Source organism: Agelaius tricolor, unplaced genomic scaffold (assembly GCF_023055355.1).
Source record: "Agelaius tricolor isolate 1412-34295 unplaced genomic scaffold, bAgeTri1.0.p SCAF_41, whole genome shotgun sequence".
NCBI lineage: Eukaryota > Metazoa > Chordata > Aves > Passeriformes > Icteridae > Agelaius > Agelaius tricolor.
The window spans coordinates 2,374,856-2,388,755 of NW_027269301.1; the positions used below are offsets into that span (position 1 = coordinate 2,374,856).

Consider the following 13,900-nt stretch of genomic DNA (forward strand, 5'->3'; position numbering starts at 1 on the left):
CTTTTGTCACTAAGCACTGCATGGATTTGCAACACAGCTACTGCAACACACAGAGCCCTGGCTGGTGGAGCCGGAGCCCTCGATGGCACAGGGACGGTGGCACCCCCTGCTCTGGCACGGGGCTCTGGTCTGGGGTAAAGAAAGGCCAGGATGGCTGCTGAGGGCTTTCCCTGGCACAAAGGACCCTTGGGGACTGGTGGGGACCATTCCTGGTGGGGTGGCTGAGCATTAATTCCATGGGCTGAGTCCTCAGTGCCACGTGGAGCAACTGGTGTCCACTGGGACCCTGGACCTTGGTGGCCATTGAGACCCCTCACCAGAGTTCTGGGGGGAAAACAAATCAAACCAGACGAGAAAATCAGGAAGATTTTTTTTTTTTTTAAATTAAACCTTCATAAACAGAAATGTAAAAAACTGGAGACGCAGACTGGCTGGGCCAGAGCTCTGTATAAAACACACAACCATGCATAACAAAAACAATATTTTTATAACGCTTTTAAGTTAATATATGTAAAGTTTACGATTACTAAATAAATACGTACAAAAGTTCTGCTTGTCTTATTGGAGGGTGGGGGAATGGGAGCAGCAGGGAGGGTGCTCAGCACCCTCCCACCATACATGTAATGTACTGGGTTGGGCTGGGGTGGCAGCTCAAGTAAAGCAGTAGTTTTCCCAGCTGTTTTCTCAGCTAGGTTGTCCCTGAACTCTGTGTGAGGTGCAGTGCTTGAGAAGTTGCCCTGGGATGGGCAGGAGGTATCACAGTCACACACACACTCTGTGCATTCACCCCTCCACGCTGAGGGACAGCAGAGCCACCCCACGGCCATGGGGCTAACCTGGATTTTCCCCTTCTCCTCAGCTCTGGGGAGACCCCACCTGCAGCTCTGGGGCCTCCACAAGGATGTGGAAGTCCTGGAGCAAATCCAGAGGAGGCCACGGAGCTGGTCCGAGGGCTGGAACCCCTCTGGAGCCAGGCTGGAAGAGCTGGGATTGTCCAGCCTGGAGAAGAGAAGGCTCTGGGACACCTTCAAGCCCCTTCCAGTACCTAAAAGGGCTCCAGGAGAGCTGCACAGGGGCCTGGAGTGCCAGGACATGGGAATAGCTTTAAACCAAATGAAATTCACATTATATTAGATTATACAAAAAAGCCCTTCAAAATAAGGGCTGAGTAAAGGCTGCCCAGATAAGCTGCCCCATCCTGGCAATCACTCAAGGTCAGGCTGGACGGGGCTTGGAGCAGCCTCATGGGGAGGAAGATGTCCTTGGTCCTGGCAGGGGGCTGGGCTGGGTGACCCCTGCATTGTCCCTTTCCCCAGGCAACCCCAGTGTCCATTGTGCAAATCAATCATTCCCTCTGTCCCCTCCAAGTGCAGTTTTAAACTGGCTCTTAAGAACAAGCAGAACCATGTAAACAAAAAACAAAAATAAAAACATAACAAAATCCAAAAACAAAACCTAAAAATTTAGGTCACCAACAGCAGCCCAAGACCCCAGCTGAGCTTGCAGAACCACCAAGCATGCAGAATGAAGCTTACTTAGAGATGTTCTAGAAGCAGAAGCCATTTCTTGATGCCAGGAATCCTTTGAAAATCAAGGTTGATCCAGTTCAAAAGCACCGGGTTTGCCAAAAACCCTTCTCTGCATCCAAAGAAATCTGGGTAGTACCAATACTTCCAAGATAGCTGGTCCAAGGCAGATTGAAATTATTTAAATCTCTTGGTGTTGACCCAGTGAAATCAAGAAACCAGCTTGGATTCCACGAGAACATCGAACCTGTAACTCCAGCAGAGAGGAGCCTGAGGCTTGTGCTTCACATGAGGACCAGCTCCTCCTGGCTCAGCTGAACTCGTGATGGCTTCAAAAGCAGAGGAGCACAGGACAGCTACAAACGGCTACAAGCCAACTGTTCTGAGTCTTTCACATGTGCAGAGCGTGTGCCCTGCTCCTTCAGCTCGTTTCGTACTGAAAATGTCCCTCCTGGACCAGCGACTCACTGAGGGCCTCTGCCACCCCCCTGAGGCTGAGGCGCACCAGGGTCTCCAGCAGGGTGTTCACAGAGGCCTTGAAGCCCTCCTTGTTCTGCCACCTGCACATCATGTTGTAAAATTCATCCAGGGACTGGTCCATGGTGATGTCATTGTCCTCCAGGTTCAGGCTGCGGCCAAATCTCTTCCAGTAGGCTTTGGGCACCTTCTGCCCAAAGGTGTAAAAGCAGCTCTGCAGCGCTGGAGGGGCAAAGGGACAGCTCAGAGCATGGGCAGAGGGGACAGCAATCCCAGCCCCAGCATTTCCCCTGGGCCCCAGCACTCACCTCGACTGGGATCAGTCCCTGGTGCTGGAACCAGAGTCCTGCAGGGTGTCTCTCTCTGACTTGGCAGCATCACCTGCAATGACAATGTCACTCCTGCGATGACAGTGTCCTACAGCACCCACCAAGCCCCAGCAGCAATGTGTGACTAATGGGGATTGGAGACCCTCTCCCTCTGTCCCAGGGCTGTTGGGGCAGGAGATCACTACCCATGCCCAGGACATCCATGTCTGATCAGCCCCAGGACATCCATGTCTGATCAGCCCTGGGACATTCATGTCTGATCAGCCCCAGGACATCCATGTCTGATCAGCCCTGGGACATTCATGTCTGATCACACCCAGCCCCAGGACATCCATGTCTGACCACACCCAGCCCCAGGACATCCATGTCTGATCACACCCATGCCCAGGACATCCATGTTTCCTCTCTGCAATGGCAGCAGCCCCTGAGACGGGGAGACCAGAGCTGTGTTTGCTCAGCATCAGCGTTAAATCCTCCGAGGACTCTCTCGACTGCCACGAGCAGATTTTGCCATCCTGACCCCACAAGGAGACCCTTCACCATCTCCCTGAGCAGCCCAGCCCTGGAAGCCCCCCAGGATGTTCAGATCTTGGCCTGGCACGCTGGGGCAGGGGGTGCCACTCACGTACCTGTCTCTCTGGTGCCCCTTCCCTCTCTGTCTGCTTGTTGGGGTTGTTGTCACCTGTCCCCACGTCCTCTGTCTTGCACCACAGCAGCTTCTGAAACTGGAGTTCAGCGGCAAGGGAGAAACACAAACTGTGGTGGTTTGGGAAGGCAGGAACCTTCCATGGATCCCAGGGCATGGATCCTGAGCTTGGAGGAGCTCTGGGCGAGCACAGCCCACCCCTACCCTGGGATCTCCACTGTGGATCCTGGATGTGCCAGCACTGCCACCAGGAAAGTGTCAATGGCACTGAGGAGGGGGCTGGAAGCACCCAGAGCACCACCAGAGAGCCTCCTCTGCTTGGCCCAGTTCTACCACAGCTCTGCAGGGATGACCCTCGTCCCCTGCTCCTCCAGCCTTCCAGAAACTTCTGGGTGAGACTCATCCCCTGCTCCTCTAGCCTTTCCAACCGGATGAAACTCATCCCCTGCTCCTCCAGCCTTCCCAGGAACTGCTGGGTGAGACTCATCCCCCAGCTCCTCCAACCTTCCCAGGAACTGCTGGGTGAGACTCATCCCCCAGCTCCTCCAGCCTTCCCAGGAACTGCTGGGTGAGACTCATCCCCTGCTCCTCCAGCCTTTCCAGGAACTGCTGGGTGAGACTCATCCCCTGCTCCTCCAGCCTTCCCAGGAACTGCTGGGTGAGACTCATCCCCTGCTCCTCCAGCCTTCCTACCTGGATGAAACTCATCTCCCTGCCCCTCCAGCTGGATAAAACTCATCTCTCTGCTCCTCCAGCCTTCCCAGGAACTGCTGGGTGAGACTCATCCCCTGCTCCTCCAGCCTTTCCAACCGAATGAAACTCATCTCCCTGTCCCTCCAGCTGGATGAAACTCATCCCCTGCTCCTCTGGCCTACCAGAAACTGCTGAGTGAGACTCATCCCCTGCTCCTCCAGCCTTTCCAACCAGATGAAACTCATCCCCCAGTTCCTCCAGCCTTCCAGAAACTTCTGGGTGAGACTCATCTCCCTGCTCCTCCAGCCTTCCCATCCGGATGAAACTCATCTCCCTGCTCCTCCAGCCTTCCCATCCGGATGAAACTCATCCCTCTGCTCCTCCAGCCTTCCCAGAAGCTGCTGGCCAAGTGGGGAGCAGTGGGGAGCAGAGGGAATGGGGGACATTACCCCAGCCCACAAACAGAGCCATTCCCCCCTGCCATCCCAGGAACTCACAATTTCATAGGGCTTCTGGCTCGAGGATCTCCCTGGAAGATGGAAAGAGCGCTGTGATCCCACTTCCCTCAGGCAGGACCCTCTTCCCACTCTGCCCACACCAGGTGGGTGTTCCTGGGCTCTCTGTTCCCACTCTGCCCACACCAGGTGGGTGCTCCTGGGGTCCCTCTGCCCACACCAGGTGGGTGTTCCTGGGCTCTCTGTTCCCACTCTGCCCACACCAGGTGGGTGCTCCCGGGGTCCCTCTGCCCACACCAGGTGGGTGCTCCCAAGGTCTCTCTTCCCACCCAGCCCACCCCAGGTGGGTGTTCCCCGGGTTTCTCTTCCCACTCTGCTCACACCAGGTGGGTGCTCCCAAGGTCTCCCCACCCAGTCCACACCAGGTGGGTGCTCCTGGGGTCTCTCTTCCCACCCAGTCCACACCAGGTGGGTGCTCCTAAGGTCTCCCCACCCAGCCCACACCAGGTGGGTGCTCCTGGGGTTTCCGTTCCCACCCAGCCCACACCAGGTGGGTGCTCCTGGGGTCTCTCTTCCCACCCAGCCCACACCAGTGTAGAGCCCCTGGCCAAGGTGGGTGCTCCAGGGGTCCTGTGCACTCACCTGAGGAGCTGCAGTGGCGTTTGCAGCAGCAGAAAGCAATCCCACTCATGATCCCAACTATCACAACCATCCCTGCAATGATGCTGCCCATGAGGTCTGAAGCAGATAAAACAAGGTATGAGCAGCTGCTCCTGCTTCAGCCTCAGCAGCAGCTCCCACCCCACCCCTCAGCCTCCCCCAGCTGCCCCACTCACCGGAGGGGAACGTGGCCATGTTAGGACCACACTGGAGGTCACTGTAAGGCGTGCAGGGTTTCAGCATCACTTGGTCCTCGGGACACCTGGGAGAGGGGACACAGGGCGGGCTCAGCAGCTGTGGCTCAGCAGCACAAACCCCACAGGAGCCACCACGGCCCCAGACCCACCTGGGCTTGCACTTCTGGCACATCTCACAGGGGTGCTCCGGGGGGCAGAAGGTGCCGTTCCTGCAGGCACACACCGTGTTCCTCTGGGGCTGGCAGGGACTCAGCTCCACCTGATCTGTGGGACAGAGGGGACACAGCTCCACCCTGGCTCCTCCTCTCCCAGCCCCGGGCAGGACGAGGTCCCTCCCTGCTGTTGAGTGCCACCTTTTCCTGCCCCACAAGGGAAAAGCAGTGCCTGGATCAAACTCCACCAGCAGCTGCCAGTGCTGCTGGGAGCCTCATCCTCCTGCTCTGTGTGGAGTCTCAGCCCAAGCTTTGCATGAGGGATGTGGCCTTTAACAGATGTGGCAGCCCCAGCCACTCTCTGGGGACACTGCAGGTGACACTGAGCTCTGAGGGAGCTCAGCTGGGCCCAGCCTGAGCCACCAGCCCTGCTCCCCCCAGCTCGTACCTTCCCTGCACTTGGAGCACTCCTGGCACGACAGGAAGGCGTTGGGATATTCCATGTATTCCCCGAGTCCACAGGGCTCACACGTGCTGGAGCCTCCCTGCTCCTCACACTCCTTGGTAAGGTAGGTGCCTGAAGAGAAAGGGAAACTCTGAACACACAGGGAAGGGCCTGGAGCCCCAGGAGAGGCTGAGGGAGCTGGGCAGGGGCTCAGCCTGGAGCAAAGGAGGCTCAGGGGGCCCTTGTGGCTCTGCACAGCTCCTGCCAGGAGGGCACAGCCGGGGGGGCCGGGCTGTGCTCCAGGGAACAGGGACAGGAGCAGAGGGAACGGCCTCAGGCTGGGCCAGGGCAGGCTCAGGGTGGGCACAGCAGGAATTTCCCCATGGAAAGGGGGCTCAGGGCTTGGCACTGCCCAGGGAGGGTTGGAGTGCCCATCCCTGGAGGTGCCCCAGGAAGGGCTGGACATGGCACTCAGTGCCAAGGTGGGGAGTGGGCACAGGTTGGATTTGGTGGCCTTGGAGGGCTTTTCCAACCTGAAGGATTCTGTGATTCCACCACCAGCGAAGCTCAGAGGCAAATGAGCCAAGAAAAGGAAAATCCCAAAATGAGTGCTTAGATCCATGACAGTGGAGCAGGGCAGAGCTGGAGCCCTGCTGCCCCTCAGGAGGAGCGAGGACAGGAACAGGAGCACGGAGAGGCTGCAGAGGTGGGATCAGTGCTGAGACCATCTCACCTGCAGGGCACTTCTTGCAATAGACACCATTGCTTTTCCTGTAGTAATCATCTTCCCCTCTCCAGACTAGATCCAGGGAATCAAAGCTGTCCCTCTTCCTCAGGGTGACAGCACTGGCTTCCCAAGGGGCTGCCTGTTAAAAAGTACAGAAAACCTAGGGTTAAAAACCACCCCAATCCATTGGGCAAGGGGAGAAAGAGCAAGGTGAGAGTTGCTGTGCCCAGTGAAGCAGGAGAGGAGCTTTGGGATGGCTCAGAGCCACCTCAGCCAAAGGCACTCCCCACAAAACAGGACCAGTTTTTCCTTGGCAAAGCCAAGAAGAGATCTGGAGGTTTGCAGGGGAATTCTGCCTGCCAGGTTATCAGCTGGGCAAAGAGTCGCTAACGACCCCTTTCCTCCCCAATTTCTGAGAACGACCCTTTCCTTCCCAATTTCTGAGAACGACCCTTTCCTCCCCAATTTCTGAGAACGACCCTTTCCTTCCCAATTTCTGAGAACGACCCTTTCCTTCCCAATTTCTGAGAACGACCCTTTTCCTCCCCAATTTCTGAGAACGACCCTTTTCTTCCCCAATTTCTGAGAACGACCCCTTTCCTTCCCAATTTCTGAGAAGGACCCTTTCCTTCCCAATTTCTGAGAAGGACCCTTTTCCTCCCCCAATTTCTGAGAACGACCCTTTTCCTCCCCAATTTCTGAGAAGGACCCTTTTCCTGCCCCAGTTTCTGAGCGCACCAAGAGCCCCAGTGGAAGGGAAGAGCCGGGAAGAGGGAGGGTTTGTGGCAGGAAACAGCCCCGTGTCAAGGCTGGAAGGCGGCGCCTCAGGGTCGATGCTCAGCAGGAATGGCCGTTTGTCCCCTTAGGCTTTGGGGGCTTTTGGGCACCTCAGTGTCCCCAATGGGGACAACCCCATCGGCCTCTGAGCCAGCACAGAGCTGCTCCATGGATATCCATGGATAAAAAGCTGCATATCCATGGATATAAAGCTGCCCCTAGCTCACCGGGGCGGCAGGGACAAACATGTCACAGCCTCACGGGCTGCCCGAGACACTTCCCTCCCATCCCCTCCCCAACACGAAGGGTGAAGTTAAAGCAAATATCTCTGCCATGAGTCAGAAGCTGCCTAGAACAGCAAAACAATGGAGTTTGCAAACTCCTCCTCCGGAGCTTCCCGCCACAGGAAAAGGCAGAAGTGGCTCCAGCAGGTCAGGAATGGTCACGGGGCTGCGTGATGGTGACACCAGCCAGGCCCGTGCCTTGGGAAGGCCGGCCTAGAGCAGAGGCTGGACAGAAAATGTCGGGTCTGTCTGTCTGTCTGTCTCTGCCCTGACACGGGTAGGGTGGTTCTTGGGTGGCACACGTTTCAAAGGACGAGTCTGGACTCTTCAGCTTTTCGGTCTTCTGATTGTTTATTGTTTCTTATCTACAAAATTTTCTGTCTGCCCAACAGAGGTCTGACCTGCAAGCAGTCACAGGCACTCTCTGACCACCCACGGGGCGGTCATGTCTTTTTATACTAAAATCTACGTACACAATATTTACCTTTATTTCCCAATGCTTTTCACCCATGTTGGCAAGTGCACCTTCACCAGAAACCAATCCCGAAGTGCCAACATCATCACAGGAGATGGAGGACAAGAAGAAGAAAGAAGAAGGACGAGACACGCCCTGATCCCTCCATCTTGTCTCCATAACCCCCCTGTACCAAAAACCTTAAAGTTTATATTTCACCCTCTAAATGTGTCCCTTTTACACCCTTCACTCTAAAGTGATTCTCATGTCCTTAAACTGCTGTCACTTCTGTGGATGGATCAAAATCAAGCCACCAAACACTCTTGGCAACATTCCAGGATTTTCGAGACCCCCAAGGGTTCTCCTGGCATCTCTGGACATCGGGAACGATGTGCTGAGATCCCACAAGAAAAATAAAGCAGGGATTTATAAAAAGGATCTCCTCAATGGATCCACCTTGGGCAACACAAGAGCCCAGCCAGGGCTGCACCCAAGATGGAGCAAAATGGTCACAAAATGGACGGCCAGCCACGAGGTCTCTCACTTTTACAAGTTTTGGTCCATTAGCATAGTGGAGTTAATTGTCCAATTATATCTTTACGTTAAAAAGTCCCATCCTTCCTGTTTTTCTCTCAGTTCACCATTGTTTATGCTTTTGGGCCTGCAACTTGTATCGGTTGTCCTTGGCCCCAGGCTAGAAAAGGAATTGTTTTGTCTAGCTGCTCTGTGGAGAGAGCTCACCACACTGAATATGAAGCTCAGAGCTGCACACCTAGGCAGCGCAGAATCTGAAAAATATGAAAGCTAAAACTTAAGGCATCAGGGCCATGGCAAGGACAAACACCCACCACGACCAGGCCACAGAACCCCCGAGCCCTGGCCAGGATCGGGGCCAGCTCCTGACCCTGACTCAGAGGGATCAAATCCATGTCCCTCCAACACCTTCTGGCTCTACTGGATCTGCCTTTGCTCCCCTTTTCTCCAGCTAGGAACGGCTGCAAGTTTGTAAAATCTTTTATCCACTTGAGGAGCTCCAGCCACAACAGCTTCACCCATTCTGGTGAAGGGACAATTTGTCCCCCTTCCATGGGGGAAAAAAAAATCCACATTTCTTCCCCACCCGAACTCTGCCATGCTGTGAGGGTGATCATAGAGACACCACAGCATTTTCTGCAGTTTGGGAGGGCCCCTCAGCCACAGGATTTCATTTCTTTACTGTGAAAAATGCATATTTTATGATTGGCTTTTTGCAAATATTATAATGAATATTATATACATTGTGTTAGAAAGTAATGCTGTGTTAATTCTCTTAAGTAGTGTGTTCAATGTAGTTTTAGGTTATAAAAAATGTTAAAATAGAAACTGTGCTATGGGAGAGTTTTTTAAAAGAAAAAATAGTTCTTTTTAAAGAAAAGATAGTAAGATACTTTTTTTAAAGAAAGGACTTGCAGCAAAACAGCAGCCACAGGACACCTGACTCTTTCAGAGAAAAAGAATTTATTGCCCTCTTATCAGAAGAAACGAACTTCTTCCCGCCTCAAAGATGCCACCATTAAGGATTAAGAGAAAGAAGATGACGATGACCAGAAAGAATCCTGTGTTCGAATGGAATTTATGCATCATGAATGACGTGTATGAATAAGCAACAGGTTATTGTTTTTAAGGCTTAATCCTTTGTTAACGTGGGTCCTTTTTCAGGCTCGTGCTGCCCAGAAAAAGGTACCTGGACTGTCCATAACTTTGTCTCTATTGTCTCATATTGTCCTAATTCAAATTGTCCAAATTATTATCACTCTAATTGTATTACTGTTTTTATAACCATTTTATTACTATTAAACTTTTAAAATTCCAAAAACAAGAGATTGGCGTTTTTCACATTTACAGAGAACACAACACGTGCACGATAAGGTTATCAGCCCGCAGCACCCTGCTGCCATCCCTGACCAAACTGTCAGTTGGAGAACCCAGCACGGTGGGTTTGAGGAGTTTTCACCCACAGTAAACAACTGGAGAAAGCCTGGAGGCAGAAGAATTAGAGGCACAGGAACCCTTCATCAGCTCTTCCTCTTTGGGGGATCAAGTCTGGAGAAAAAGCTCGGGAAAGCATCAAACTTTGAACTTCCCCTGCTTCCATCCCCGATTTGTTTTTCTCCTGAGGTGATCCCAAAAGGAGTTGGACCCTGCAGCCCTGGCTTCAGGAGATGAAAGAGGATGAAACACACCCAGAGCCTCTGAGGGCAGCAAGAGAACCGGGATAAAAGCGGTGCCAGGCAGGCACCTGAGTCACCTGCTCCAAGGACACAGGGTGGGATTTCCCCCTGGAATTCCCGCAAAGCCAGCAGAATGTGAGCTCCATCCTCAGAAATGGCCTGTGTCCAGCCATGAGGCAAGAGAGAGGACATGACGCAATATCGGACCATGCCATGTGAATCACCACCGAGCAGCTCCCCATCCCTCGTACGAAAAATGGGATAAAAAAATTAAAAAATCCCTGAGGCCTTTACCAGAGTGCCCTTAGGCAGTGGGTTTAAGGCTTGACTTTACCAGGCCAGTCTAAATAAACTCTGCTGAGCAATGTAGGCAATGAATTGGATGAGAAGCTCTCTCTGAAAACCTGTTTGGGGCAGCGCTGATGTAATTCCAGCCTGGGAGCAGCGCTCATGTGCTCCTCCACTGCCGTGAGTTACAGGCCAGCCCTGGCATACAAGTCAGGGCAGGATCTCTGGGATAAAACTCAGGATCCTCCTGACTTCAAGTGACAACAGAGTTCAGGTATTCTCCAGCTCTACAACATCCAGTCCACGGGGAAATATGATATGCCCAGGTGGAATTTTGTGTCCTAAATCCCTGCGCTGAGGGTTTGGACATCGTTTGGGCAAGTTGCATTCCTGCTCCGGGAGCATTCCTTGTGTTAAAACATCCCAAAGGGGTGTAGGCGCTGTCACCAGATGCCAGCACGGAATGACAAACACGGCTTGGGAGCGAAAATCCCCTTCCCTCCTCGACAGTCAGAGTCAGGTCCAGTTTGCCGCCTTTTATCACCGTCACAGTCCCCCCGGCGCCATGTGCTCGGAGCCGGGAGGCTGAGATCGCTTTTCCCACCGAAAAAATTCCCCGTCCAAGCTCTGGCATCCCCCCCCACCCCACTCCCGGCCGCAGCCTCGCGTCCTCCCGGTACCCCGAACCCGCTGTGCCGTGCCCAGGTGAAGCCCCGGGTCCGCCTGTCCGTCCGAACCCCCCGGGTCCGCCGGCCCATCCGAACCCTCCTGCTCCGCCTGTCCATCCGAACGCCCCTCGTCTGCCGGCCCATCCGAACCCTTCTCGTCCTCGCCGACCCATCTGAACCCCCCTGGTCCGCCTGTCCATCCGAACCCCCCTCGTCTGCCGGCCCATCCGAACCCTTCTCGTCCTCGCCGACCCATCTGAACCCCCTGGTCCGCCTGTCCATCCGAACCCCCCTCGTCTGCCGGCCCATCCGAACCCTTCTCGTCCTCGCCGACCCATCTGAACCCCCCTGGTCCGCCGGCCCATCCAAACCCCCCTGTTCCGCCTGTCCATCCGAACCCCCCTGCTCCGCCTGTCCATCCGAACCCCCCCGGTCCGCCGGCCCATCCAAACCCCCCTGTTCTTCCCCTGCCCATCCGACCCCCCCTGGCCCCATGGCCTCCACGCCTCCATCCCCCGGGCCAGGTGAGCCCCACCGCCCCCGTTTTCCCCGTCGCTTCCAGACCAGGTGAGCGGCCCAGCCCCCCCACGGCCCCCGGAGCAGCTGAGCCCCTCCGTGCCTCAGTTTACCCCACTCACACGAGCCCTTCCCCCGCAATCGCAGGTAAAGGCGCGGCCCATTCGCCGCTCTCCGCAAGCAACCCCACCCCTCTCACCTCCATCCAGGGGCACCCCCCGTCCACACAGCCCCCGCCGCTCGGCCGAGCCTCACCAGGGCAGCCCCCCGGACACCCCCATGCCCCCTTCCCACCCGCACCCCGTCCCACTCCGCCGCTCCGAGCCCCTCGACAGCGCGGCAAGTCTGGGCATGTCGCGACAGCACCGCGCAGCCCCGACAGGGGTCCGGACCCCCACCGGCCGCGCTCCCGGAGGGTCCCCACAGCCCCACGAGCCCCGTCCCCACTGACCGTGAGCAGCAGCAGCAGCAGCAGCAGCAGGGCCGGCCAGAGCCGGCCCCGTCGGGGCCAGCGCATGGTGAGCGGAGCGCCCTTCTCCTCACGGCGGGCACGGAGAGGGAACGGAGGGGGAACGGAGAGGGAAAGGAGAGGGAACGGAGCGGGCACGAAGAGGGAAAGGAGCGGGAACGGAGCAGGCACGGAGAGGGCACGGAGCGGGCACGGAGAGGGCACGGAGAGGGCACGGAGAAGGAACGGAGAGGGCACGGAGCGGGCACGGAGAGGGAAAGGAGAGGGCAAGGTCCGGACGCCTCTCTGGGACAACCGCCTCTCCCCACGCCGCCGAGGAAAATGAATCAATGGTGCCGAGCCTGAGCCTTTATAGGACTGGGCGGGACGAGGCGCACGAAGGGGCTGAGACCTGGGGCTGTCCCACCCAGCGCTGGTCTGCGAACTTGGCGTGTTCGTTCCATCGAAAACCGCTTAAACTCTCGTGTGCGGTTTGGTTTGCCCGAGAAGCCGAATTGGCTTTCGCTGTTCCCCTTCTTTTCAGTTTTTAGCCACTCGTTATTTTCGCTCACCGCTCAAGCGACCAAAGAAGTTTCGAAACAGCCGAACCGCACAGGCGCTCTCGGGAATGATTTCTCCGGGTGTTGCTTAAACTCCTGCATTTTTTCCCGATCACTCACCGGACTGGAGAGAGCAGAGCCGCGGGGTTTTGTGCTCTGACAAAAGGGTGTTAAGTGGATAATCCCGTGGGGTTCCGGTGAGGTTCAAGGCGCAGAGGCACGGCAGCCTTGCAAAAAAGTCGCCATCTGACCCCAGAGCTGGGAAGTTCTCGTAGTTGGTATTTTTCCATTGTGTGGTGTTTTTTCGGTTTTTTTTTTTTTTTTTTTGTTTTTTTTTTTTTTTTTTTGTTTTTTTTGTTTTTTTTTTTTTTTGTTGTTGTTGTTGTTTGTTTTGGGTTTTTTTGGTTTTTTGGGGTTTTTTTTGTTTGTTTGTTTGTTTTTGGTTTTTTTTTTTTTGTTTGGTTTGGTTTAGTTTTGGGGTTTTTGGGGGTTTTTTTTGGTTTTTTTTTTTTTTTTCTTTTTGGCTGGAGAGAACTCGAGGTGAAATGGAAAAAAACCCGTAAAAGTTAAATCTTTGGACTTTCTGCTCTTACACAAACGGCTCTGGTGCTGCACGCAATCAGGGGAGTGTGTGTGAGAAAAAATAATTTCAAGAAAAGTGACTTTACTGAGATTCCAAGAAAAAGTCTGGTTTTACTGGGATGGTGGAGCTGTGGTGGCAGTGTTGGAATGGAGCAGTAGAGGAGCTTTAGGAAGGACAGGAACCAGAGACTTCAGAACCCCTTCCAGTACCTAAATGGTCTCCAAGAGAGCTTTTCCAGGTCTCTTCCGACCCAAATCGTTCCAGAATCAGGATTCTGGGACAGAGAACTCTCTCTCGTTAATGTTTTGCTAGTACTGAACTGAATTCCTGTGAGTAACCTTCCTGTCACCTCCCCGGTGACTCATCGGAGGGTGTAGAAAAGCAGGTTTGGGTTTGCTTTCTGAAGTGCCTGAAGGCAGGGAAAATCTGCAGGAGATAGCCTGAACAATGCACCCAGCACCAAGGCATGATAGAAATACCGCTCAGCAAACAAAGTGCTCAGTGCTTCCACCACGCCAAGGAGCTCTGAGCGCCCCCGGCCTGGGAGGAGGGCAGGAAGGCTCCTTGCATTCAGCTGGATGAGGGGGATCACAGCTAATCCGCTCTGGATGTGGATATTTGGGAAGCAGCTCCTCCTTGGTGCCTGTGCTGATGGCAGGACAAGCCACGGCCACCTGGTTGGCTCCTGACATGGGGAGTTATTCAGCCTGGCTGTGCCACAATTAATGAAGCTGAAATGGGATTTCGAGGAGAAAAACTTCCTGCTCGTTTCCTGGGTGGGTGCTTCTATTACAAGTCCCAAAAA

The 13,900-nt window shown here is 54.7% G+C and overlaps 1 protein-coding gene across 5 annotated transcripts; it reads right to left on the minus strand.

The window, feature by feature from the left end:
• Positions 1-358: 358 nt before the first annotated feature.
• On the minus strand, positions 359-12,811 carry LOC139603864 (tumor necrosis factor receptor superfamily member 26-like). Of its 5 annotated transcripts, XM_071454867.1 has the most exons (10): positions 11,956-12,811; positions 6,314-6,446; positions 5,584-5,712; positions 5,133-5,247; positions 4,963-5,048; positions 4,769-4,864; positions 4,169-4,200; positions 2,962-3,057; positions 2,312-2,384; positions 359-2,225 (listed from the first exon to the last, which is right to left on the minus strand). In XM_071454867.1, exons 1-10 carry the CDS (start codon positions 12,019-12,021, stop codon positions 1,948-1,950), a joined length of 1,104 nt encoding a protein of 367 aa, XP_071310968.1. In that variant the 5' UTR covers positions 12,022-12,811; the 3' UTR covers positions 359-1,947. The 5 variants fall into 5 exon arrangements, with proteins under 5 accessions (XP_071310968.1, XP_071310971.1, XP_071310967.1 ...); XM_071454870.1 differs by lacking the exon at positions 2,962-3,057; XM_071454866.1 differs by lacking the exons at positions 4,169-4,200; positions 4,769-4,864; positions 4,963-5,048; ... (2 more) ...; positions 6,314-6,446; positions 11,956-12,811 and adding exons at positions 3,586-3,663; positions 3,735-4,162 and having other exon boundaries at positions 2,962-3,447.
• Positions 12,812-13,900: the final 1,089 nt, after the last annotated feature.

What these genes read in the sequence shown, in the direction of transcription:
- LOC139603864 (XM_071454865.1), bottom strand. Translation starts at nt 4,001, where the DNA reads ATGAGTTTCATCCGGATGGGAAGGCTGGAGGAGCAGGGAGATGAGTCT. An exon ending in GGGATGAGTCTCACCCAGCA is followed by an intron (nt 3,448 to 3,540) that starts GTTCCTGGGAAG and finishes CTCACCCAGCAG; the next exon opens with TTCCTGGGAAGGCTGGAGGA. An exon ending in AGGGACTGATCCCAGTCGAG is followed by an intron (nt 2,226 to 2,311) that starts GTGAGTGCTGGG and finishes TTGCCCCTCCAG; the next exon opens with CGCTGCAGAGCTGCTTTTAC.